Source organism: Elephantulus edwardii, unplaced genomic scaffold (assembly GCF_000299155.1).
Source record: "Elephantulus edwardii isolate Elephantulus edwardi_28Jun2011 unplaced genomic scaffold, EleEdw1.0 scaffold00374, whole genome shotgun sequence".
Taxonomy (NCBI): domain Eukaryota; kingdom Metazoa; phylum Chordata; class Mammalia; order Macroscelidea; family Macroscelididae; genus Elephantulus; species Elephantulus edwardii.
The window spans coordinates 1355862-1380387 of record NW_006400124.1 but is presented as its reverse complement, the minus strand read 5'-3'; the positions used below and the strand labels follow the sequence as shown (position 1 = coordinate 1380387).

Genomic DNA, 24526 nt, shown 5'->3' with positions numbered 1-24526 from the left:
GTGTGGACTTCAGTGTGGACCGGCTCACCTCAGCATCTGTGTCGCCTCCTCTCCCCTTACCTTGACCTCTCACTGTGTGGGCAGGGTCCTAGGTCAGCAGGAGGGCAGGAGTTCATGGGACCCAGTCTCACGGGGCTGACCTAACCCAGGGCTTCTCACTCGGGGCCGTTTTGTTCCCAGGGGACATTTGGGTGACATCTGGGACATTTTTTGTCACAACCGTGGTCAGGGGAAAGGTGTGGAGTGGTGAGAATAGAGATGCTGACCAACAGTCCACAGTGCACAGACCTGGCACCACACCAGGGTGGGAGACTTGGGAGAAAGGCTATGTTGTGATGCTATTTCTGTTATCAGTGGGGAGACTGAGGCCTAGGGCACAGTGCCCATGAAATCACACCACGGCCAGAGCACCACCCCCACTGGCGTCAGATGGATCCCCTCCCAGAGCTGCCCTGGCTTCTTCCTGGAAGCGGCTGGCCACGTCTCTCTCCCCCATGGAGCAGCTGGCAGGCTTGAACTACTGACCTCTGAGTTAGCAGCTGAATGCTTTAACCATCGCACCACTCAGAGCTCAAGGTTGGAAAGTGGCCGATCTGGGCTCAGACCTCTGCCCAGCCATCCACAGGGTCGCTGCTCTTAGTTTTGAGTTTGGAAAAGGCCTAATCTCTTTCTTCGCCCTTGTCTCCCCACCTCGGTGAGTTTGCATGCACACCCACAGAGCGGACCACCCCCTTCTCCTCTGTCCTCCTCCCGGCAGCCCCTCCCAGCTTCCTCGGGTTCCCCCTGAAACAGACAGCCCCTCTGCTCCCTCCTGACTCTCCCTTGCTTCCTCCCTGGGTCCCCGGGCAGCTCTTATCCCAGTAACCCGGTGTGGTGGGTCCTGCCACCAAACCCATTTCACAGATGAGAAAATGAAGTCCAAGACCAGTAAGTATGTTGGCGAGTCATACAGGTAGTAAGGGGTGGGGGGTTGGGCGCTGGGCTCCAATTCAAGCTTGTCAGGCCCTGGAAGCAAACTTGGAGATGAGCGGGTGAACGAATGAAGGAGTGAATGAATGAAGGTGTGTGTGGGCCAGCGGTGAGGAGAGGCCTGGGTGGACCGGCGTGGACGGTGATGAGTGGCTGGGTGGGTGGATGGGGAGAGAATGAATGAATGAGCGGGCAGACGCGGGGGGTCCGGACTCGCAGGCGTGTTGAGGCCCAGTGGCCGGTGGGGGTCCCCGCGGGGTGACACGGCTTGGTCGGAGGTGGACGCCCGCGGGCCCAGCGGAGGTCGGGCGGCTGCCGTGTGTGGGGGCTGAGCGCGGAGCCCTTGCCGCTCTCCCTCCCCCGCCCGCACCCCCCATCCCCCGGCCCGGGGGGAGGGGCCTCCGGGGGGCGGGGCGGGGCGGCGGCCGGTGAGCGGAGCTGGGCAGGGAGCGAGCGCAGGGCGGCCGCCTGGGCCCGCGCTCGCCGCCGCCATGAAGCAGCTGTGTCTGTGCGCGGCCGCCTCGTTCGCGGTAGGCTGGGGGGGATGGGCAGGGGGGCCGGGCCGGCGGGGGGGCAGGCCGGGGGAGACGGGCTGGTGGGGGGGACGGGCCAGGGGGGACGGGCAGGGACAGAGCCCGGGCAGGGACAGGGTGCAGGCTGGGGACCCTTTGGAAGTCATATGGAGACACTTAGAAGAATGCGGGGAGGTTGGGGTAGGGTGGCAGGGGGCGGTTCTGGATACAGGTGGAGCCATTTGGTGGACAGCTTTTGGGGAAGCTTGACATGGGAGAGCAATTTCGGAGGACAGTGGCGCGTACCTAGTGGAGGACACTTGGGCACAGTTCTGGGGAGGAGATACTACGTTTGGAGAACAGTCTGAGGGATGAAGTCATAAGACATTTTTGGGGACAGCTCCTGGGCACATAATGAGCTCCTTTGGGGGTCGGCTTAGAATTTGGGGGAGAGGTTTTGGAACGTGCTTCAGGGCATGGAGTGAGGCAGACAGGCCTGGGACTTTGGGGACAGTGGTGGCATTTCAGGGGCAAAAAGGAATGGAAAGGTGACAAAGGACGGCTCTTGGAGGCATTGCCAGGGCTCTTTCTTGGGGTTCTCTGAGGAACTCTGGGCTGTCGTTTGGAGCGTTGTGGAGACGTCGTTGAGGTGCTGACTTCTTGCTGAGAACCAGGCTGGGCCTGGGTGTGGGGACCCCTCTGGGAAGAGAGGCTGGTCAGGGATGGGCAGCTGGGATGGTGGACTTGGGTCCGGGTGCCAGGGCCGCAGGCTTGGGGACTCTGTCTTAGACGCGTGCCCAGAAGCCCCTTCCCTGCAGCTGCGGCTGAGCCCCACCGAGCTGGGCTCCTGCCCGCCCTGCGGCCCCTGCCCCATCCCGAAGCCGGTGGCCAGAGGCAGGCGCCAGGCAAGTGCCCGGGGTGGTGCCCTGCTCGGAGCCCCTGCCCGGGGGAGGGAGGGCGGAGCAGCGGCCAACCTGGGCCCACGTGCTCTGGGTGTGCCCGCAGAGCCAGGACTGGGGCAAGAGTGACGAGCGGCTGCTGCAGGCCGTGGACAGTGACGATGCCCCCCGGGTGGCCGCCCTCATCGCCCGCAAGGGCCTGGTGCCCACGAAGCTGGACCCCGAGGGCAAGTCCGCGTGAGTGCCCATCCCCGGACCACCAGACTACAGCGGGATGGACATGACCCAGTGTCTGACCCCTGACCTCTGACCTGCAGGTTCCACCTGGCAGCCATGAGGGGTGCAGCCAGCTGCCTGGAGGTGATGCTGGCTCAGGGTGCCAATGTCATGAGCACGGATGGGGCAGGTACTGCCAGCTGGGCCCTGGGAAGGGGGGGACCAGGGGAGAGACTCAGACCAGGTGCCCCAGGGTCCAGTCAGGCCCTGCTGACAAAGGGGGAGCCCTTCCGTTCCCTACCTGACCCCAGGAAGTTTCAGGGACTGCTGTGCACATGCTCGGGGCCCCGAGCTGGCACCAAGGCAGGTGAGTCAATGAGCTGTGGGTGCACCTGAGTCTGAGGGCCCGCTGAGGCAGAGGAGGTATCTGCAGGGAGTATCTGAGGCTTAGGCTCGCCTAGGTTTGCCTCGGAGATAAGGTGAGCTTCAAAGTGCTTGTGTCCGTAAAGCGAGCCACATGGACGATCAGGCTTCCAGTGAACAGTTAGGTTTACACGCTCCTGTTGTCTAGGAAAGCAGCCTGGTGGAACAGTGCATTGGGCTGCTAACAGAGAGGTCAGTGGTTCAAATCCACCCAGCTCTCAGGGGGAGAAAGTCAGGCTGTCTCGGAAACCAGAGGCTGCTGGTCAGAACTTGCCCCAGAGCAGGGTCTGGGTTTGTAGTCTCTGAATGTGCTTTATACAAAAGGTGGAAGAGCAGGAGAATAGCCAAAACGTGAAGCAGAGAACCGTGAGCAGGTGCTGTAGGGAGCAGGACAGACTTGCTCAGCACAGGGGCCCACGAACCACCAACTGACAAGAAGGCAAACACTGTACCTGCTGAGTGTCACAAAATCCTACCTGGCTACTCCTGGGTGAGGAGGCAGAGGCTATGACAAGAGCCAGCCCTGGGGCTGTGGGGACAGAGGCAGAGACTGAGTCTTAAGGTGCCCCTGGGATAAGGAAGTTGTTGGGATCTGGGGAGTTTCTTAAACTAAGGAAGTACCTCAAATTTGAAGGAGAAACTGGGCTCAGGGAATATCTGAGTTTAGGAAGCATCTAGGGTCCTGAGACTAACAAGCGGAGGTGAGGGATGCCTGAGGTTGTGAACAGCTGGGGCAGCGGCACTCTGGGCAAGGGAACCCTGGTGGCACAGTGGGTAAGGCTGTGTTGCTATCCAAAGTGTGGGCAGTTTGAACTGACCATCTGCTCCATGGGAGAAAGATGTGGCAAGTTGTTCTTGCAAAGACATACAGCCTGGAAGGCCCTCTGGGGTTGTTCTACTCTGTCCTGTTGTTAGGCACTGTTGACTCAAGCACGACCCACAGCAACTCTGTGAACAACAGATCTGAAGCCTGTCCTTTCCTGTGCCCTCCTCTCACTTCCTAACACACTAGAGCACGTTGTGTGTCAGTCCACCTGGTTGAGGGTTTTCCTGTCCTTCGCTGACCCTCTGCATTTCTGAGCATCATGTCCCTCTCCAAGGAACAGCCTCTTCTGGCAATGTATGTGAGGCAAAGCTTTATCATCTTTGCCTCCAAAGAGTACTCAGGTTGCACTTTCTCCAAGATACATGTGTTTGTTCTTTTGACAGTCCATGGGGTGTTCAGCACTCTTCTTAAATGCCACAGCTCAAAGGCATCAATTCTTCTCCTGTCATCCTTATTCATTGCCCAGATTTCAAATGCATAGCAAGTGACTAAAAACACCATGGCCTGAATCAGATGCACCTTAGTCCTCAAACTGACATCATTACTCCTCAACAATTTGGAGAGGTCCCTAACTGCTGATTTTCCCAGTGCAATATGTCTCCTGATTTTTTGACTGCAAGCACCAAGGGAGTTGACTGTGGATCCAAGTAAGATGGAGCTGTTGACAGTTTCAGTCTTTATCGTAATTTTGCCTGTCAGTACAGTGGTAAGAATTTTTTTTTCTTGATGCTGAGATGCAACCCATATTGAAGGCTGTATTCTTTGATCCTCTGGCACAAGTGCTTCAAGTCCTCCTCACTTTCAGCAAGAAAGGTTGTGTCATCTGCATAACACAGATTATTGATGAGTTTCCCTGAGATCTTGATACCACCTTCTTCTTCATAGAGTCCAGCTTCTCAAATAACTTGTTCAGCACACAGATTGAGTAGGTATGGAGAGAGAATACAACCCTGACACACTCCTTTCCAAATTTAAAATCATGTGGTCAAGTATAAATTTCACATGAACACAATTAAGTGTTCTGGGATTCCCATTCTTCTCAATGTTAGCCATAAGTTGTTATTATCCACACAGTCAAATGCCTTTGCATAGTTAATAAAGCATAAATAGACATTCTTCTGGTATTCTTTACTTTCAGCCAGGATTTCTCTGACATCAGCAATGATATCCATGGTGCCACAGCCTCTTCTAAATCTTGGGTGAACTTCTGGATTTCTTCTATGTACTGTTCTAGCCAGTTTTGTGCTCATCAGCAGTATTTTGCTTGTATGTGATATTAATGATTTTGTTCAATAGTTTCCACTTTCTTGAGAATGGGAACAGATATGACCTATTCTAATCAGTTGGCCAGACAGCTGGCCTCCAAATTTCCTGGCATAGACTGGTGAGCACAATAGGGCTGCAACTATTAATTAAAACAAATTAATTGGTGTCTCATCAATTCCTGGGGCCTTATAATTTTTGCCAATGCCTTTAAGGCAGCTTAAACTTCCTCCTTCATTACCACTGGCTCCTGCTCATATGATATTTTCTGAAATGTTTCAGTCTCAGTCTGTTATTATTTGGTACAGTGACTCTGTATTTCCTCCATCTTCTCTTGATGCTTCCTGGGTCATTCTTGGTATTTCCCACAGCATCTTTCAATATTGTTACTCAAGGCTTAAATTTGTTTTTAGTTCTCTCAGCTTGAGAAATGCAGAGCGAGTTCTTCCTTTTTATTCTCCAATTCCAGCTCTCTGGACATTCCGTTATGAAACTTTGTTTTGTCTTCTTGAGCTACCCTTGGAAATCTGTTCAGCTCTTTTACATCGGCATGTTTTTCCTTTGTTTTGGCATCTTGACATGCTAGTGCAATTTTCAGAGTCTCCTGACATCTATTTTGATTTGTTGTTTCTTCTCTGTCTTTGTAATAACCTTTTGCTCTCTTCATGTAACTCATACCTATTCTTAATATTATTTTGAAATTCAGATGGGTTAGATCAAGGTTATATTTTTGTTCTCCTGGACTTGTTTTAATTTTTTTGGCCTCAATTTGAACTTGCACATGAGTATCACAGCCCACCCCTGGCCAAATTTGATGCCAATATTGAGCTTCTCCAACAATTCCTTCCACAGATACGGTCAGTTTGATTTCTATACAACCCGTCAAGTGAGGTCCATGTGTAAAGTCGCCACTTGTGGTGTTTAAAAAGATGTCTCCAATGATTATATCATTGAAAATACAAAATTTGATCGTTCTATTTCCAGCATCATTTCTATTACCAAGCCCATATTTCTCAACTACTTCATCGTTTCCAACTTTTGCGTTCCAGTCACCAGTGATCATGGATGCATCTTGACTGCATGTTCGGTCAATTTCAGACAGCAAGATTTGGTCAAGAGTCTCAATTTCATCCTCTTCGGCTCACAGCTCTTTTTTACTCTGTGCTGTGGGGTCATGATAGCTGGACTGGACTGGAGGGCAGTGGCTTTGGGAATAGCTGGGACAAAAAAGAAAATCCGGATGCATAACTTAGCCAAGGACCTGAGAGTCCCACTGAGATAGAAGATATGGCCAAAAAGCATGGTTCAGACACAGAGGCAAGTAGGTGTGGGGCGTAGCCGGATCTGAAGCATTCATGTGATGGGCAGTAGCTAGTTAGGGAGTAGCCGGGGGCTTGTCGAGTAGCAGTGACTAGGCCATAGCTAGCACATAGAACTGCATGGGTACATTGATGAGCTGGGGTGCAAGAACAGCTGTGGGGTGTGACGATGTGACGATGGACAGTTGGGGATTGACTGTGGTTGGGCATGTGAAGCAGCTGGGGACCTGGGGAGTAATTGGAGCTTGAGAAATAGGTGGGTGTGAGTTTGGCTGAGGTGGGCTTGTCGGACACAGACTATGGTGTGGAGGGTCTCCAACCTCAAGGAGTAAAGAGGTTTTGAGAAATCCTTGGAGTCTGGGGAATTGCCGGGTGCAGCAAAAGGCATCATGAATGTTTGACACAGACTTGGGGAGCAGCTGGGAACACCTTGAGTTTCTGGCACCCCATAACCTCCTTCTTTCCATTCAGGTTACAATGCCCTCCACCTGGCCGCCAAGTATGGGCATCCCCAGTGCTTGAAGCAGCTGCTACAGGTCATTGGCTTTCTTGTCTTGGATAATCCCCGAACCTGAGATACTCCCTGAATCTTAGCTACTGTTCATCCTCCTGGGCCCCAGCCACTCCCTGAGCAGCCAGATACTCCCCAGGTGTCCAGATACTCCTCACGCTCAAGGCTGGCTTTGACCTGGGCCCCAGTTCCTCCCTCAACCCCAGCTCGACTCTTAGCCTCAGCTCATCTTAGAGGTCTCAGCTACTCCCCTAGCCCTCAGCTGCCTCCAGGCTCTTTCCTGTCATGACAGCTCTCATGAAAACAGATGTTGTGGAGGGATCCCTCAGGAGATGAGCACCACAGAGCAGGTGGATGGGAGGGAGGAAGGGGCAGGTGAGGAGAATTCAGTACAGCAGAGCCCAGGGTGGGGTGGGGGTCCTGGGAGAGGCAGGCAGCTTGGAGGGATGATCCTAACTCCTCTTCCTGCCCCCCTCCCCAGGCCTCCTGCGTGGTGGACGCCACAGATAGCAGCGGGTGGACAGCTCTGCATCACGCAGGTGGGTGCGGCCCTGCCCTGCCCACCATGGGGCGAGGCGTGGGGGTTACTCTGGAGCCTGGAGACCCACTCACAACCTTTCCCTTTTTCTTACCCCTTTTCCACCGAGCACCTGTGTACCACACCCTGGGGCTCAGGTGCAATGCCCGGGACCCCTGGAGACACAGGCCTCATTGAGCAGCCTGGGAAAGCCACGCTCAGCCTACTGCGTGCTGGGTCTGAGCTGGGAGGTGATCCTGAGTTCAAGTTCCTTTGGGAACACCCAGAGAATGGCCACACATCAAGCTGCCAACTGTCCATCGTCAACACATTCCCTCCTGGGCCGAAAGGACCCACCCACTCGAGCCAGAACCCAGCCCAGCACCCGTCCACTGTGCCTGCGAGGTGCACATGGCTTTCATAAACGACCCAAGAAACATCTGTTCTTTTGGAAACAAGGAATTTGTGTGCACTTTGGAGTTTGAGCCAAAAGCACACTGATATTTTGCGTATGCTGCCACCTAGTGATGCCAGCTCCTGAGTTTTAGACCTGCCTCAAATAATACGGTGCCAGGCACCACCAGGGACTCCTCTGACTTCACTGACACCTACTAGGTGTCAAGCTCTCATACGGACAGTATTGAGATTTTTTTTTTTTTAACCAGAGGGACCCGGCCTTAGTTGCGTGGGGCAGCTGCTGGGCTTTGAGCCGAGAGCTGGGTTTTGAAGGGGAAAGGAAGAGAAGTACACAGAGGGACATGCATGTGCAAAGGCCCTGAGGTAGGAAAGAGTGAAGTGAGGAAAAGGAAGTTATGTATGTCCTAAACTTCAATGACAGAAAGGGACACGACAGGAGGTGTAGCTGGAGAGGTCAGTGGGCCCCAGCCCTGAGGGCCTTGAAGGAAGTGACTGGGAAGTGAGTGTTTTAAATAGCTGAGTGAGATCATCAGCTTAAGATGACTTAGAGAGATTTCTTTTAAGCGAGGCTGATAATGTGCATTTCTGCTCAAAATGTACAGAAACAGAATCTACAGCTTAACAAGACCCACAGGCGATCTGGTTGATGCAAGAAGCTCCTGGGAGGTTTCCTGGACTGTGTGGAATGAATCCTTTGACATGCTGATTGAAGGGGTCTGGACACAACCAGGAGAGGATAAAATTGATGAATAAGGCCTTCTTTTTAAAAAATATTTGTTGTGTGCCATCAAATGGGATCCGACTAGCATAGGAGGAGATTGCCCCTCCTTCTCTAGCGGAGCACCTGGTAGATTCGAACTGCCCACCTTCAGGATTGCAACTCAGCTTCTTGCCCTTAGGCCACCAGCACTCCCTTTGAATGGAGCCTTCTAAAGATTAAATCACTGTGCTCATAAAAAACTTTTTCCAACAGGGTGAAAAGAAAACCTACCGACTGGGAAAAAAACCATTTGGCAACACTATCTCAGACAAGGGTCCCATAACAAAAGTTTACAGAATAGTACAGGGCCTCTACCAAAATAAGGACTGATAAGTCAGTTAAAAAATGGGCCAAAGAGGTCCCTCTCTGGCTGCTGTGTGATCAGGCTCAAGGCAGGAGGCTGTTTAGCCCAGATAAGAGCGTGGCCTCTGGGGTTCTCGGAATTTGCATCCCTGAATATTGAGGGAAGTCTGACTGACACGAAGCAGCTATTTTTCCAGTCAACACACTGAGTACTTGCTGTGTAGTGAAGTGGCCATGAGGTTTGCTGCTCCCTCTTCTCTCCTCCTTGCTTGTTAGAACTGGGCCTCTTGCCTCTCCATTGTACAGCAAGTATTCAGCGTCTTCTTAAACCGTACATTCTGACTCCGTACTTTCTGAGTAAAAATGTACACCATCAGCCACGCTTAAAAGAAATCTCTCCAAGTCATCTTATGCTGATGATCTCACTCAGCTATTTAAAACACTCCCTGACCCAGTCACCTCCTTCAAGGGCCCTCAGGGCCAGGACCCACTGACCTCTCCAGCTACACCTCCTGTCATGTCCCTTTCCCTCATTGAAGTTTAGGACATACAAAACTTCCTTTTCCTCACCTCATCCTTTCCTACCTCAGGGCCTTTGCAAGTGCACAGCCCCCTTCCTTTCCCCTTCAAAACCCAGCCCTTGGCTCAAAACCCAGCAGCCTGCCCCGTGCGCCTAAGGCCGGGTCTCTCTTGTAAAAAAAAAAAAAAAACCTTAATACTGTCCGTATGAAAGCTTGACACCTAGTAGGTGTCAGTCAAGTCAGTGGAGTCTCTGGTGGTGCGAGCTAGTAAGCACTGGCTGACCAACTGCAAGAATCCTGACAGTCTGACCGATAGATCCTGACCGACAGTCAGAATCCCCTCCCTAGAGGCACCTTGGAAGAAAGGCCTGGCAATCTGTTTGCAGAAGATTACAGCCATAAAAACCTCTGTGGCTTTCATCACTCAAAATCATCAGAGGCTGATGGAACCCCGCCACTGTGGCCCTCAGTCACCCTTTGAGCCTGGACTATTCTCAGCCTGTGGCTCAGGAGTCAGCCCAGTAGTGGACAGGCTCGTTAGGTGAACAAGAATACAAGGGGTGTAGTCATTTCTTGGAACAACCATCAAGACCATGGTGTTTTCCCAGAGAGAAGGCTCAGAGGGAGCAAGGGAAATGAGATTCACAAGGGGGAAGTAGGAAGAGTGCTGTTGCAATGTGGCTGCTGTGACTAATGGCCTAATACAGCATCTCTGGGAAACCATTCACTCAACGGACGATGAAACGTGCAAGAAAAATCCCCTCCCCTCCCCAAAAAACCCAGCCCAAGCACTGTGGAGTCCACTTCTACCCAGCAGCACATGGGGTCAGAATTGGCTTACTGGCCACTGGATGGGCACATGATAAGGGCTGGTTGCATCAAAGTGGGAAATACATGAAAATGAGCTTGAGTTCCACCTTGCTGTTGTTGTTGTTTGATGCTATCGAGTCGTACACAACTCATAACGACCCTATGAATGAACAGCCTGAGCACTGTTCGTACATAGAGTTTCTGGAGGCAAGCCATTTCAGAAGTGGATACTGCTCCTGCTTCCAGGCTTGTTTTAGTCGGGAAGCTCCAGCCAACACTGTCCACCATGGGTGCCCATTACCATGATTGGCACGTCACTGTCACAGTGTTCAGCATCACAGCAACATGTTACCTCTGTACAGCAACGCACAGACCAGTGCTATACCACCTAGAAGAATGTTTGACAGGAAAACAATTTGAACCTGGCCCGAGGGCCACAGATGAAAATCACCCACCTTCGGCTTGGTAGCAAAGCTTTAAGTTCCACCTTAAGAGAGAAAATATCAAAAGGCACAACATGGAAAGACCTGGGGTGGAGGCTGTACTTCTGACCTTGTAGGGTGTCCAGGGGTCCACTGGGCCCTCAGGTTCCTCATCTGTGAAATGGGACTCATGCCTTCATCATTGATGCCCCACGGGGAAGAGGAGCTTGTGAAGGAGAGGGCTTGAACTAGGCAGAGGTAATCCAGAGAATAACACTGGCCTTTCTGCTTCCCTTTTCTCTTTGACCAGCGGCTGGAGGCTGCCTCTCCTGCTCAGAATTACTCTGCTCGTTTAAAGCCCATCTGAACCCCCGAGATCGGGTGAGCCTCCGGAAACTGGGGGCGGGGAGGGGTGAAGCCAGCAGAGCTGTGCGCTGCCATGGTGGGATGGAGCTCAGGGGCCGCCTTTAGGCGTCACATCTCCCAGGTGGGCCACTCACAACCCCATTTCATCCTTTCTTCCACATCAGTCGGGTGCAACACCCCTCATCCTCGCGGCTCAGATGTGTCACACTGACCTGTGTCGCCTCCTTCTGCAGCAGGGCGCAGCCGTGAACGACCGGGACCTGCAGGGCAGGTGAGCTGATGCCCCACGTGCTGTGCGACTTAGGACAGTTGTCTTGACCTCTCTGATTAAGGAAAAGTGGGTTTGAAGGGTGTCCTCGCCCCCTCATTCGCTCCCTCCCCCAGCAGGACAGCCCTGATGCTGGCCTGTGAAGCGGCCAGCCCCGAAACCGTGGAGGTGCTGCTTCAGGGCGGTGCCCAGCCGGGCATCACCGACTCCCTCGGCCAGGACGCCTCGCACTATGGCGCCCTCGCGGGGGACAAACTCATCCTACAGCTCCTGCAGGAGGCGGCCCCGAGGCCCTCACCCCCCAGCGGTACGCAGGCTCCGCCCCTGGGTGGTTTCAAGCACCCAATCCCCTCCTTTCTCCCAGTTGTAAGGAGTTTCAAGGTACCTCCAATTTGCTGCATTATAGGAGGTTTCATGGCTCCCCTCATCATATTCAGAGTAGTTTCAAGGAACCCTAGAACATTTAGGGTAACATAAAGTCCACCGTGTTGTGAAGGTTCATCCTTTCCCTGACTCCTTCCTTTTCCTAAGTATCGGTGCCCCACCACCCTGGTCCTCTCCCTTTTGAGAGCTCAAGGTCGCTCTTCACAGTATCCTGCCTACATGGTGGATTCCTGGCTTTAAAGTCCTCTTAGGTGGGAAACTGAGAGTCCCCCCCAAGTCCCAGGGGTTCACTAAAGCCCTCCCTGGGGCTGGGAATGGGTTCCACAGAGCAGAGGGCCTGACCTGCTTCCTTCTTTCCCCTCCCTCCCAGAGGATGACTCAGGCGAGGCCTCATCTCAGGTATGGAGCCCTAAGCAGTTAACAAGTCTTTCTGTGCACACCACACCCTGCACACACACCACACACACACACACACACACACACCCTCTCTCTCTCTCCCCCCCCCACCCCCCAAGCTTTGTGGGAAAAGAGGAATCCCTGCCCCACCCAGGGCTGTCATACCTGGAAAGTCTGGTTTGGAAAGAATGCTGCCTTCATCTATCCCTTTCTGTAAAATGCTTGTCCTTCAGATACTCTTCTAAAGCTGCGCATTCAAATTAAGACAGACTGGGAAGGATTGGCCTTCCACTTTTGAAATAACAGGCCTTCAAAAACCCTACGTACAATAGAACACACTTAGAGTAGACTAGCAGATATAGCAACTGAGGCTGAGACCTCTAATATGGAAACTCAGTGACTCTGTGTGTGTGTGTGTAAGTGTAGTGACTCTGTGTATGTGTGTGGTGTGTGTGTGTGTGTGTAAGTGTGTCAGAGACAATGAAGTTGGCAATGAAGTTGGCTCAAGATAGAGCTCAGAGCTGTTGTACATAGGGCACTGTATAGCGTAGAACATCAACCTTCAGGATACACGGCCACCAGGTGGCAGCAGCGTCCACAGCGACACTCCCACAGCTGGGTGAGAATCCCGGGAGATGGTGCTGGATCTGAGGCTGGGCTCAGTGATGGAGGGAAGTGGTACCTCCTATTTGCTGCATGATAGGACAGTTTGTGACTCGGCTAATCATCTTCAGGACAGGGCTGAAGCGATCAAGGAAGGCTTTCTGGAGGAGGCATGCCTGGCCTCTGTGCTTGTCTCAGCTCTGCAACACCTCGGTTTACAGGAAAAGGAACATGTGGACAGTTAGGTCCCACTAGGGATGATGCTGAGGTGCAAAGAAGGGCAGAGGGGAGAGAGATCTGGAAGCGCTAGGGCATTGTCACGTGCCCATCTATGCAGGAGAGGCTGGGGGAGGAAAGGATTCACTTAAGCTGCACAGGAAGCCAGTGTGGGGATGGGCTGGCTGGTTGGTCTATATGGTGGGAGGTTGGCAGGTCCCCCATGTGTCCCCCCACCCCATCAGAATTCTGTGTCCAGCCGTGAAAAGCCAGGAACTTCCAAGAAGCGGAAGGCACCCCAGCCCCCTGCCAGCATCCCTATGCCGGTGAGAGACCCTGAGAGGGGGAACACCCAGGAAGGGGTCAGAGGGAACTCTGGCTCCAGTGTGGGCAGGACAGGCCTCTGGCCTCATTTAAACGAGATGGTCTCTGGTGGGGGACAGGATGACCGAGAGGCCTATGAGGAGATCGTGCGCCTGCGGCAGGAGCGAGGCCGTCTGCTTCAGAAGATCCGGGGCCTGGAGCAGCACCAGGAGCGGAGGAAGCTGGAGGTGAGGGGCGGCCCGGGCCCAGCCTGGGTGTGCGCTGTTCTAGGGGAAGACCCCCACCATTCCTAGCACCCCTACTCCTTGCTCAGCCATGCTGGCCTCTTGCTGTCCCTCTGGGCCTGGTCCTGCCTCAGGGCCTTTGACAGAGTGTTCTGTCTGCTCTGCTCTTCCCCAGACCCCTGCGTGGCCCCTCCCTCCCCTCCTTAGGGACTTGGCTCAGAAAGCCATACACATCCCACTTTATGTTAAATTGCAACTCCCTCACTTCAGAGTCCCGTTTGTTTCACCCATGCCCTTGTCTCAGCTTTTCTGGTTCATGAAAGTGTGAGCCAGTAGTGGCTGACACACAGTAGCACTCAGTAAACACCAGGGACTGAGTACAAGGGCAGAGCAGTGTGGCACACAGCAGACTCCAGTAAGTACTTACGATAAGTGTGTGTAGAAGGCGTCTAGCATGGAGTGAGGGCTCGGTGAGCAACGAGGAGCAAGTGTGTAGGCGGAATGGCCCCTGCACACAGCAGATGCTCAATATTTCTATGGTCTGAGTGAGTCGTGGAGCAGTGCTGGCGTGCAGTGGGTGCTCAGTGGACCTATTGAGGGTGGGTGAGTATACAGTAAGTGCTTGGTGAGCACATTAGGAGGAGTATGCAGTAGGTGCTCAGAATGGGCACATGGGACTGGACGGGTGTGAGACATGAGATGAGTATATAGTAGGTGCTTGGCACACGTGTTGAGGATGGGTGAGTATACAGTGGGCGCTCTGGGGGACATGAGGATGGGTGAGTATACAGTAGGTGCTCAGTGGGTCTGTTGAGGATGGATGAGTATACAGTAGGTGCTCCATGGAGACATGAAGATGGGTGAATATACAGTAGGTGCCCAGTGGACATGTTGAGGATGGGTGAATATACAGGAGGTGCTCCATGGAGACATGAGGATGGGTGAGTATATTGTAGGTGCTCAGTGGGGACATGTGGGTGGGTGAGTATACAGTAGGTGCCCAGTGGGCATGTTGAGGATGGGTGAATATACAGTAGGTGTTCAGTAGGTGCGTTGAAGATGTGTGAGTATACAGGAGGTGCTCGGTTGGTGTATTGAGGATGGGTGAGTATACAGAAGGCACTCCGGGGGACATGAGGATGTGTGAGTATACAGTAGGTGCTCACTGGGTGTGTTAAGGATGTGTGAGTATACAGTAGGTGCTCAGGGTGTATGTTGAGGTTGGTGAGTATACAGTAGGTGCTTGATAGGTGTATTGAGGATGGACGAGTATATAGTAGGTGCTCAGGGGACATGTGGATGGGTGAGTATACAGTAGATGTTCAGTGGGTGTGTTGAGGTTGGTGAGTATACAGTAGGTGCTCGATAGGTGTCTTGAGGATGGGCGAGTATACAGTAGGTGCTCGGGGGACATGTGGATGGGTGAGTATTCAGTATATTCGGTAGGTGTTCAGTGGGTGTGTTGAGGTTGGTGAGTATACAGTAGGTACTTGGTAGGTGTATTGAGGATGGGCGAGTATACAGTAGGTGCTCGGGGGACATGTAGATGGGTGAGTATTCAGTAGGTGCTCGGTGGGCATGTTGGATATGGAAGCAGAAGGTGGATGGGCAGGAGCCAAGCTCAGAATCCCACCTCCTCCCCGTCTTTCAATCACAGGAGCCAGAGGCCAGCTCCCTGCACAGCCTGGAGAGACAGGTAGGTGGGAGGTGGGGGAGTAGTCCCAGTGTCGCCTCCTTGTGGGGTTCGCAGGGCCAGCTGAGTGTCCATCACCCTCCCCCTGCCCAGGTGCAGGAGCTGCAGCAGCTGCTGGTGGAGAAGCAGGAGGAGAAGGAGAGCCTGGGGCGTGAGGTGGAGAGTCTGCAGAGCCGACTGTCCCTGCTGGAGGTGTGGCGGGGGACCAGGGACAGGGACTTGGGGCTGGGGGCCAGGCGGGCCGAGCGGCACACGGGCTTGTGGACCAAGCAAGGCGGGCAGCAGACAGGCAGCACTGTCCTGCTCTAACTGCCACTCAGACACACACGCACAGACAACCCCAAACCAAACCACTCCCTGGCAGCAAGTAGATCCCCTATCGTGACCGTGTGGGACAGAGGACTGGCCAGAGGGTTCCAGAGCTCCAGATGACCACATCCTCCCAAGGAGCAGCCAGTGGGTTCAAATCACAGGGCGCTCGGTCAGCGGCTGAGTCCTTACCCACTGCACACACCACACACCCACAAATACATTTACTACACACATATGGGCCCTTCTTGAAGCACACAAGTCAGGGGACAGAGCCGAGTTGGTCTCTGTCACCACCCCAGAACGAGCGTGAGAACACCAGCTATGACGTGGCCACACTGCAGGATGAAGAGGGGGAGCTGCCTGACTTCCCAGGTGAGCCTCCCCCACCCCCACTCCCTCCTCCTGCCTGCCCTTGTTCTGGGTCCTGGGATGTGTACCACACGTGGGGCAGCATTTGGAGCTGTGGGGGAGGTGTGCAGGGCCTGGGTGGTTCACTCCATCACCCCAGCCTGTTCCCCTGCGGCCTGAGTCTGTGTTCCCCAGGGGCCGAGGCACTGCTCTCCAAACAAGTGAGCCCGTCAGTCCAGGAGCTCTTGGCGTCGCTGCAGGACCAGGTGGCCACGCTGACCAAACAGAACCAGGAGCTGATGGAGAAAGTGCAGGTGGGGAGACAGAAGCCTGGGGGTGCTGGGCTCGGGGTGGGCCTGGGGCTGAGTCTGCAGGCTCGTGTGGACAGCCCATCTTACGTCCCCATGGCCAGTCACCTGCTGCCTGACTACCCTCTGTTTAGATCCTGGAGAACTTCGAGAAGGACGAGGAGGAGGCCAGCAGCTTGGCCGAGGTCATCCCTCTGGCTGTCTATGACGCTCTGCGCGCTGAGTTTGACCAGCTCCACAGGCAGCACGCCGAGGCCTTGCGGGCGCTGGGGCAACGGGACATCCAGGAGGCCCTCAGAGAGGAGGAGGCAGTGGCAGGGACAGGCAAGGGCCAAGCAACCAGGAATACCATGAACGGGCTGGCCGGCACAGAGCTGAACGGCCTGGAATCCAAAGTGAATGGAGCTGAGAACACAGATGAGGAGACTGGAGGAGACAGGACCATCGAGGTTGGGACTTTGGAACCAGCATCCACAGGGGTGGAGGCCACTGAGGCCAAGACCACAGAAACAGAGGACTCAGGATCTGCAGCTGAGGAAACAACAGTGGCCATGGGGACTGAAGTCACTGAAGTGAAGGCACCAAAGGAGCCAGAGACCATTGAGAGAAAGGCCACGGGGGTGGAGGCCACAGGAACAGGTGCCACGGTGAAGGAGACCACGAAGGTGGCACCAGAGATGACAGAAAATGGAGTGGGGGCCACAGAGGCAGAGCTCACAGGCCCACAGAACACAGACGGGAAGGCCACAGCGGTTGAGACCACGACACTGTCCGCGGGTCCCCTCCTCCATCCCGGTGCCGCGGAGGCCTCAGAGAAGCTGCAGGCAGAGCTAGAGACCAGGATCCGTGGCCTGGAGGAGGCGCTCCGGCAGCGGGAGCGCGAGGCGGCTGCGGAGCTGGAGGCCGCCCGCGGCAAGTGCGAGGCCGCCGAGGCCGAGGCTGGCCGGCTGCGCGAGCGGGTGCGCGAGGCCGAGAGCGGTGGGGCCGGCGACGGCTGCGGGGGCAACGTGGCGCAGCTGCGAGCCGCCCTGGAGCAGGCCCGAGAGGACCTCCGGGGCCGGGACGCGCGCCTCCGGGAGCTGGAGGCGGCCGTCTCCTCCCTGGACGAGTCCCGGGCCGGCCTGCTGCTGGCCGAGGAGGAGGCCCGGGGTCTGCGCGCAGAGCTGGCCCAGAAGGACGAGGTGCGGCTGGAGCAGAGCCGGGAGCTGCAGGTGCTGCGGGAGCAACTGGCCGCCGCCACGGCCTCCGAGGAGCAGCAGCGGGCAGCGGCCGCCCAGCTGGGCCAGGCCCGGGACGTGGCCGAGGCGCAGGCGGCTGAGCTGGGCGCAGCCTGCGAGGAGGCCCGGCGGAGCCTGGCGGAGCTGCGCGAGGCCTCGGAGGCCCTCCGACAGTCCTCGGTGCCAGCGGCCGAGCATCACCGCCTGCAGGAGGAGGCCCTGGAGTTGCGGGGCCGGGCGGCCAGCCTGGAGCAGGAGGTGGTGGCCACGGGCAAGGAGGCGGCCCGGCTACGCGCGGAGCTGGAGCGGGAGCGCGTGGGCAGCGTGGCGCGCTCGGAGCACGAGCGGGTGGTGGGCGCGCTGCAGGCCGATGTGGCCCGGCTGGAGGGGCAGCTGGAGGAGCTGGGACGGCGCCATGAGAAGACCAGCGCCGAGGTCTTCCAGGTAAGCACGACGGCCTCCGACAGGCCCAGGGATGACTGCTGAGGCCACTCACAGACAGCTGACGCTGAGCCAGGCTGACCACCTGCGTGTTTGAACCAGCAGGGTTTCCTTGTTTACCTACCGGCTACTCAGAGTCTGCTGTTTTTTGTGATTCCTTTTTCTGGTCTCTGTACAGCATCTTACGTGCCTACCGCTGAGAACATACCGTCTGTCCTCTTCCATCAGGTCTCTGGGCGCTGTGACAGGACGGGTCATGGTCTGGTTTCGGGCTCTGCTATTTTGCTCACTGGCTATTGTGTCTGTTGGTCACTTCCACCTGGTGATTGCTCCCGGCCAGCTGTTTTGCCCTTGTTCTAATGATCTGGTCATTTTTAATTCTCCAAACATTCAGAAAGAGGTACACTGACACTAAGCAGCTGTCATCTCATTATTCTTCCCTGGAGAATTCAGACGCTCATTTATTTTCTCTTTTAGCCCAGGAAGTACTTTTTGGCCCTGACAGTAAACTTGTATTTTTAAATTATTTCTTAAAACAAACAAACACACAAACAAACAAACAAATCGAATTGAAACCACTGGCATTTCTTTTCATCCGTGGGCATTCACTAGCTCTTGTCAGGAAAGCGTTTTCTCTGTTGTCTCCATTCCCGTGTGCCAACAACAGGGATGTGGAGCCTGGTGTGCAATGGGTGAGCAACTCTCTGCTGACCATAAGGCTGGCAGTTCAAAGCCACTGAGCAGCTCTGAATGGACAGTCCGAGCGGTCTGTTCTGGTAGTGACTACAGTCTCGACAGCCGTTTGGGGCAGTTCTGTCCTGTCACGTGGAGCTGCTGGGGGTCAGCTTGACGACACACACCCCGTGGAGGTCAGTGGTCCTCAGTTCTCTCACAAGCATTAAAGGGGCTGCTTACCAGAAGCATTTGGGACTGTGCCTGGTGTGGCATTGTTGTTGTCTGCACTGTCCAGTAAGAACTGACCGTGGGAGAGCTTCAGAGGTCATAAATCGTCCATCTCAGGCTGAAAATTGCCTTTATCCCACAGAGCAGCTGGTGGATTTGAACTGCCTGCTTTTAGGGTTAACAGTGTAACTCCTTACGCACTAAGCCACCATACCTCCCTGATACAGAAAGATCAGCTAAAAATCTTACCTTGTTTTTATCACAGCTGACTCTCCAGTGTGTTAGCAGAGGCTGTAATCACCGAGGAGGAGGTGGCTCACAGTCTCCTGTGGGGCGGCTGGTGGATTTGAACTGCCTGCCTTTAGGTTTACAGTGCAGTTCCTTCTCCACAGTGTCACCATAGCTTCCTTGGTACACCATAAGTGCTCGATAAATGCTAGTCACGTTGACTGATTCCCCAGGAGCACCTCTTTTTACTAATTAAACTCTTGCCTCGTTCCCAGAGCTTGCCATCTAAAACCTGTCTTCATTTTATTTTCCTAGACTTACCTTCCTTGACATAGCTTCTTTTGGGGGCAAATTTTTTAAGTCTGACTTGATTGGGTAATCAGTTTAGCATTTTTAAAAAAATCAGATTAGATGTTTATTTTTTAATGATTCCTGCAAGGAGCCCTAGTGGTGCAGTGGTTAGACACCTTCCTGTTAGTGGGAAGATTGTCAGTTGGAAGCGAGCAGTGATCCTGTGGAGTCCGCTGGTTCAAGGCTGCAGCCTGGGAGGCCTGTGCAGAATCGCTTCTCTGTCCAGCACGTCGTGATGACCTAGAACTGGCTGGACGGGTGTAGGTTGCTTTGCTATTGTGGAGCACAGCGGTTCAGCATTGAACGGTTAACTGAAAAGTCAGTGGTTCAGACCCACCAGTTGCTCCGTGGGAGGCCATGGCAGTTGGCTTGCACAGGCAAGAGGCTGCGAACCCCTGTGGGCCATGCTCTGTCCCGCAGGGTCACTGTCCCTTGGTCAGCATGGTGGGCGCCTGTGTGTGTGGGGTTTGTCCACACCAGCTGGAAGCCCCAGCCTTCTGACTGCCCTGGAGCCAGTTTCCTCCAGGATCAGATGTTGTAGACTTACTGTTGCTCCAGTCTTGATATTTCGTGAAAATGCAGCCATCATTTTCCAGATTCACTTCAGCTGGTGAAAATGCAAATGACAACCTTTCTTACATTCTGCTTTTTGTCTCTGCTCCTTTCATTTTGTAAGCGATTCACAAACTCTCACACCAGTAACAGGGGAAATGCCATCAGGCCGCCAGGATGAGTGGCCCAGTGTCACTGTCACCAGCCTGAATGTGGCTCTGATGAGGCACCCGGCACCATCCTGTGTGACTTCTGAGAGCTCGCTCGCTCTGTGCTCATAACCACCTATGAAGTGGGGAGGTGGGACCATTAGTTGTCCCATTTTATAGATAAAGAAACTGAGGCCGAGGAGGTTAAGTCACTTGTCCTAGACCTCACAGTTTGCAGGGTCTGATGTTTGAAATATCAAGAGGAATTCAGGACTTTCACAGTCAGGCTCTGTCAGGTCTTGGGGTTCAAACAGTGGGACTTTCACACTTTTGGGCCAAAATAGAGGAACATCTTTGGAGTCTGGACAACCTGATGGTTCAGTCATCTTTAGGATCCAGACGTCCTTGGAGCCCAGGTGTCCTGAGTTGCGTGTGATTTGAGCTGCAGGTGCAGCGGGAGGCGCTGTTCATGAAGAGTGAGCGGCATGCGGCCGAGGCCCAGCTGGCCACAGCGGAGCAGCAGCTGAGGGGGCTTCGAACCGAGGCCGAGAGGGCACGCCAGGCCCAGAGCCGTGCCCAAGAGGCCCTGGACAAGGCCAAGGAGAAGGACAAGAAGGTAGGTGGCCCCTCTCTTGCGCTCCAGATGGAGGACCCTGCTAAATTGGGATGGGAGCCTCTAAGAATATCCCATCTAAAAAGGACTTGGGAAATCAACCCATTCTACAGATGGGAGACTGAGGTTACTAAGAAGGGAGGAGACTCAGCTGCAGCCACTGAGCAAGTCTGACACACAAGTCACTGTTCTGACTGCTCAGTGTAACCACAGTGACATTTACTGAGAGCCGATTGCAAGCCGGACCATGTGCCGTGCACTCAAAACCACCCTGACACGTGAAGACATGAGCCTGATCATGAAAGGCCATGGTTTGTGCCAATACAACTTTATTTAAAATCGGTGACTGTCACAAAGTCAACTCCAGCGTCATGGCGACCCCGTGTGTCAGAGTAGAGGTGATCTGTGGGGATTTTCAGTGGCTGATTTTTTAGGTTCGCTCATGAATCCTTGGGTTCCCATAAGAGAGGTCCTTTTGTTGTCCTGATTTGAGGAAATTGAAGACAGAGAGGGGCAGCCACTTGGCCATGACTTCTGGGACCATTTTCCATGACAATGGTGGTGACAACAGCCTCTGTTGGGCCAGACATTCCCTGCACACCGTCCCTTTAATCTTCCCACAACCCACAAGGCTCTCAGAGGGGAGAGGGCCCCACAGCATCCACTGGACGGTGGGGGGACATTATGGCCAAGGCGCCCAGCCCTGCCTAACTGTGTGACATTGGGTGAGCATCTCACCTCTGGGCCTGTCTCCTCTTCTGTGAAGTGGCATTAAAAGTGTCCCATAGTTGATGGAGAGCAGAGGTTCTCAGTCTCAGTCCTGTGACATGTGGGGCTGGACCCCCCTCTGGGGTGGGGTGCCCTGTGCACTGTAGGGTGCTGATGGACGTCCTTGCCTTTCACCCACTTGATGGCAGTAATAACAACTCCAGTGATCAATACCATTGGCCAACATTGACCAGTGTTCCCTGAGGGTCAGACTTGCTTCTGCTTGAGAATCTCAGATCTCCTGTGCAAATGAGGGCAATTTGGATACACAGGGACCCACAGGACAGAATAGAACTGCTTCATATCGTTCCCAGAGGGAGACAGATAACCTCCTTCCCCCCTTCACTACCTCTGTGGAGGTACTGGTAGTTTCGAACTGTTAACCTTTCCATTAGCAGCTCAAAGTCTGGCCTTTGTATTAGTGATAATAACAAGCCTTTACTGAATATCTGCTGTTGAACACTTGGGCTGGGGTCAGACATCTCCAGAAAATGACTTAACCTCCCTGAGTCTCAGTTTGTTCATCTGTGAAATGGAATCAGTTCCTTTCTTCCCAGGCGGCTGAAAGCACACACTGAAATGAAACTGTGTCTGTCAATAGCAGATCCTCCCCATACCTGGGCCCAGGAGCCACTGAGGCCCCTCCCTGCCCCTCTCCCACAGATCACCGAGCTGTCCAAGGAGGTGTTCAGCCTTAAGGAAGCCTTGAAGGACCAGCCAGCCACTCCGGCCACCCCTGAGGTGGAGGCTCTGAGAGAACAAGTGAAGGCGCTGCAGCAGCAGCTGGAGGTGAGGGCTGCCTTGGGTGGGGCTGGGGTACAGCCAGGAGTGGGGTCCAGTGGCCAGAACACTCCCCATGACCCAGTCCAGCATGGGGTCCAGGAGGGAGCCGGGCACACATCTCAGGCCAGGGCAGAAATATTTCCATATTTCAGCAACAGGCAGCAATACCACTGCACTGATGTGTACCAGCAAATGTGAGGTCTGAGTGCACAAGGGTGTTTGGGAACGTCTTGGGGGTGTCAGCACTCCTGAGCACTCCTATCCTTCCCACAGGAGGCTGCCAGGGAGCACAGTGCCGTGGTGGCCTTGTACCGGAGTCACCTGCTCTACGCTATCCAGGTGAGTCTCACGGAGGTGATTTTACTACCTGGCCCCTGACGTGGTGCCCGTCTGGTTTGGGTCCGCTTGATCCTGGGAGAGTTTCTCAGCCTGTTGAAACTTTTCTGGGTTCATTACCTGTGTGAGCTGGCTGGATCAAGGCTGAGGAAGGAGAAGAATGGGGTGGTCCAGGGCAGGACCCCCAAGCCCTCTGTTCCCCATTTCTCCAGGGCCAGATGGACGAAGACGTGCAGCGAATCCTCAGCCAGATTCTGCAAATGCAGAGGCTCCAAGCCCAGGGTCGCTGAAGACGGTGCATGGGAGCCCCTCCTCGGGGGCCTCTGCGCCAACACCTTCTCCCTGTGTCTCTGCCCATCTGAGCCCTACGCAGATCAGCTCCACTCAGGCCCCAGGGCTGTGCACTGCCCATTCACACCTGGGACCAGGCTAGGGGGACTGTGGAGCCCCTTCCTGGCCATCTTAACCTGACTGCACCTCCACCTGGCCCCTAACTGACCGGAGAGTCTGTGAGCACCTCCCCTTCTCCTCCACCTGTCACCAAAGTCAACCCAGGACTAAACATCGCTGTGCCCACAGCCTGAAAGCAAAGCATGTGGCCCACCTGCTGGGTACCCTCTGTGGGCAAGGGGGAGGGTGTGCATGCAAGGCAAGGTCTGAGGTGACGTGAGGCGACGGAGTATGAATTTGTAAAAAACCGAGACTAAACCAGTTGCTGCAACTCACAGTGCCTCTGTGTGCATCAGAGTAGAACTGGGCACCGTAGTGTTTTCAGTGGATGGTTCTTGTGGTAGTAGGTTGCCAGGCCTTACTTCCAAGGCACTTGAGCACACTTGAATGGTTGCTTGTTTGGCTGGCAGCAGTGCAGGGTGTGCGTGGGGTGTCCAGTTAAAACTCTGTCCTTCTGTGGGCACCATGCAGAGAGCCCAGTATGCTGCGTCCAGCTGGGTCAGCAGTGACCTGAGCTGTGCACCAACTGCCGTTGAGCCAACGGCGCCTCCATGTGTGTGAGAGCGGAACTGTGCTCCGTGGGGTTTTCAGTGGCTCAGAGCTTTCAGAAGTGGATTGCCAGGCCTGTCTTCTGAGGCACCTCTGAGAGAACACAAAACAGCGTGCAAAGATTTAAAGGGCACTTAAAACTCGGTCATGCTGATAAAGCATATTGCCTGGCATTTTGTTAAAAAAATCACGATGAAAGTGGGAGAACAAAAAAGCCATGACAAATAAAATATCAGCGTTTTCCAGAAAGATAGTGTCATGGATTGATTGTGTCCCTGGAAATATGTGTCAGCTGTCTGAGTAAGGAGTCTTGGTGGTTCGGCTGTTATGTAATGGTCACCACAATGAGGTTAATCAGGTATGAAAGGGTTGAGGGTGGGGTGGAACATCCTTAATCCCACACTCCCCTGGGCTGATGGCAGGGGCTTCCCTGGGATGTGGCCTGAGATTATAGAGAATCATGCAGAGAGGGGGCACCTGTACCATCAAGGAGGAAAGGTCAGGAGGGGAGCCTCTGCACACAGGTCCTGCAAAGGGAACCTCTAGATCCAGGAAAGGAGTGATGTCAGACATGTGGAAATCTCCCAGGGATGCTCACAGATGCTGAGAGCAGACACCCTCCCCTAGATCTGAATCCTGACTTTTGGCCTCCGGGCAGCAAGAGATTAAACTCCTGTGTGTTCTGGCCTTCCATGCATGGCCTGTCTGTTACAGCAGCCTTGGGGTCCTGACACAGGCTCCCATCATGCACTTGTGTGCCCTGTGATCATTCAACCCACACAGTCCTAGCTGCAGCTTCCCCCTCAGCCTACCTGACCTGCCAACTGCCACCTCTGAAAGCCCCTGGGGGTTCTGGGATCTTTCCAGCTGAGGGGGTGGGAGGCAGGGCTGTGAGTAGGAATCCATGTGTGTCCAGTTTCTCACTGGGGGTTTCTCGGGTGGTCAGGGCAGGCTCTGCACTATGTCCTTGGCATCTCCATCCTGGGAGAATCCCAAAGGGTAGGGGCTGCCCCCCAGCCTTGAAGTTTCTCATGATAGTTTGGAGCTGGGCCATGG

General features: G+C 54.4%; 1 protein-coding gene across 1 annotated transcript; it reads left to right on the top strand.

Moving 5' to 3' along the window:
• Positions 1–1460: 1460 nt before the first annotated feature.
• ANKRD24 (ankyrin repeat domain 24) lies at positions 1461–22761 on the top strand. The gene is made up of 21 exons (XM_006902162.1): positions 1461–1499; positions 2300–2386; positions 2487–2617; positions 2698–2786; positions 6899–6963; positions 7420–7477; positions 10999–11069; positions 11219–11325; positions 11442–11629; positions 12068–12105; positions 13167–13247; positions 13365–13472; positions 15127–15165; positions 15256–15354; positions 15774–15846; positions 16018–16136; positions 16265–17791; positions 20420–20587; positions 22016–22141; positions 22409–22474; positions 22684–22761. Exons 1-21 carry the CDS (start codon positions 1461–1463, stop codon positions 22759–22761), a joined length of 3357 nt encoding a protein of 1118 aa, XP_006902224.1.
• The last annotated feature ends 1765 nt before the right edge of the window (positions 22762–24526 follow it).